This window comes from Bison bison, unplaced genomic scaffold, assembly GCF_000754665.1.
Source record: "Bison bison bison isolate TAMUID 2011002044 unplaced genomic scaffold, Bison_UMD1.0 scf7180017470163, whole genome shotgun sequence".
Taxonomy (NCBI): domain Eukaryota; kingdom Metazoa; phylum Chordata; class Mammalia; order Artiodactyla; family Bovidae; genus Bison; species Bison bison.
In genome coordinates, this window is record NW_011376967.1 from 1 (window position 1) to 905 (window position 905).

General features: G+C 60.6%; 1 protein-coding gene across 1 annotated transcript; it reads left to right on the top strand.

Moving 5' to 3' along the window:
- Positions 1-3: 3 nt before the first annotated feature.
- LOC104986495 (tafazzin-like) lies at positions 4-872 on the top strand (the record flags this gene model as incomplete). The annotated part of the gene is made up of 4 exons (XM_010837116.1): positions 4-159; positions 267-308; positions 540-602; positions 763-872. Coding segments are annotated over 4 exons (371 nt in total), but the record flags the coding sequence as incomplete, so codon positions are not given.
- Between the last annotated feature and the right edge of the window lie 33 nt (positions 873-905).

Genomic DNA, 905 nt, shown 5'->3' on the forward strand with positions numbered 1-905 from the left:
ACCAGGCCCTGAGGGTGAAGTGGAGGAGGGGGGTCCTGGGACAACCGAGACTGACGGAGGAGACTTTCTCATTGGCAGGAGATGGTGTCTACCAGAAGGGAATGGATTTCATTTTGGAGAAGCTCAACCACGGGGACTGGGTGCATATCTTCCCAGAAGGTCAGTGGTGCTAGCAGGGTTGCAACTCGCTCGAGGATCTGGATGGGACTGCCCTCTACCTCCTCCCAGTGGCCCCTAAGCCGCAACTCCATCCTCTCTCTTGACAGGGAAAGTGAACATGAGCTCCGAGTTCCTCCGCTTCAAGTGGGGTAAGAGCCATTGGTCCTTTCTGGCTGGGTGGGACCCGGGCATGTGGGGCGGATAACTGTGATCATTGCCACAGGAGGGGGACGGGCCCAGACCAAGGCCTGCCTGGAAGAGGAGATGGCCCAGGGCAGCTGCTTTGAATGGGGTTGCAGGAAGGGCAGGAGCGGCCCTGTCCACAGGCTGGCACCAAAACGCCGCTCATGCCACTGTTTCTGCCTCTTCCCCCCGGGCAGGAATAGGTCGCCTGATTGCCGAATGTCATCTCAATCCGATCATCCTGCCCCTGTGGCATGTCGGTGAGCCTACCTCTCGGGCCACTGCTGCAGCCCAGGGAGAAGGGCTTTGCACAGTGGTCTTGTGGGGTGGGTCTCCTCTGGGTGGTCGAGGCAGGGTGCCCAGACTGCCCCGCTCCACCCCCGACACCTGCACCCTGGCTCTCTGTCTGCTGTGCCGTAGGAATGAACGACGTCCTTCCTAACAGCCCACCCTACTTCCCCCGCTTTGGGCAGGTAGGTGGGGCCACCGATCATGTCTGTCTGTCTGTCTTTCTGCCCTCTGCCCTGTGACTCCCACGCGGCACCACTGAGCCCAGATTCAAG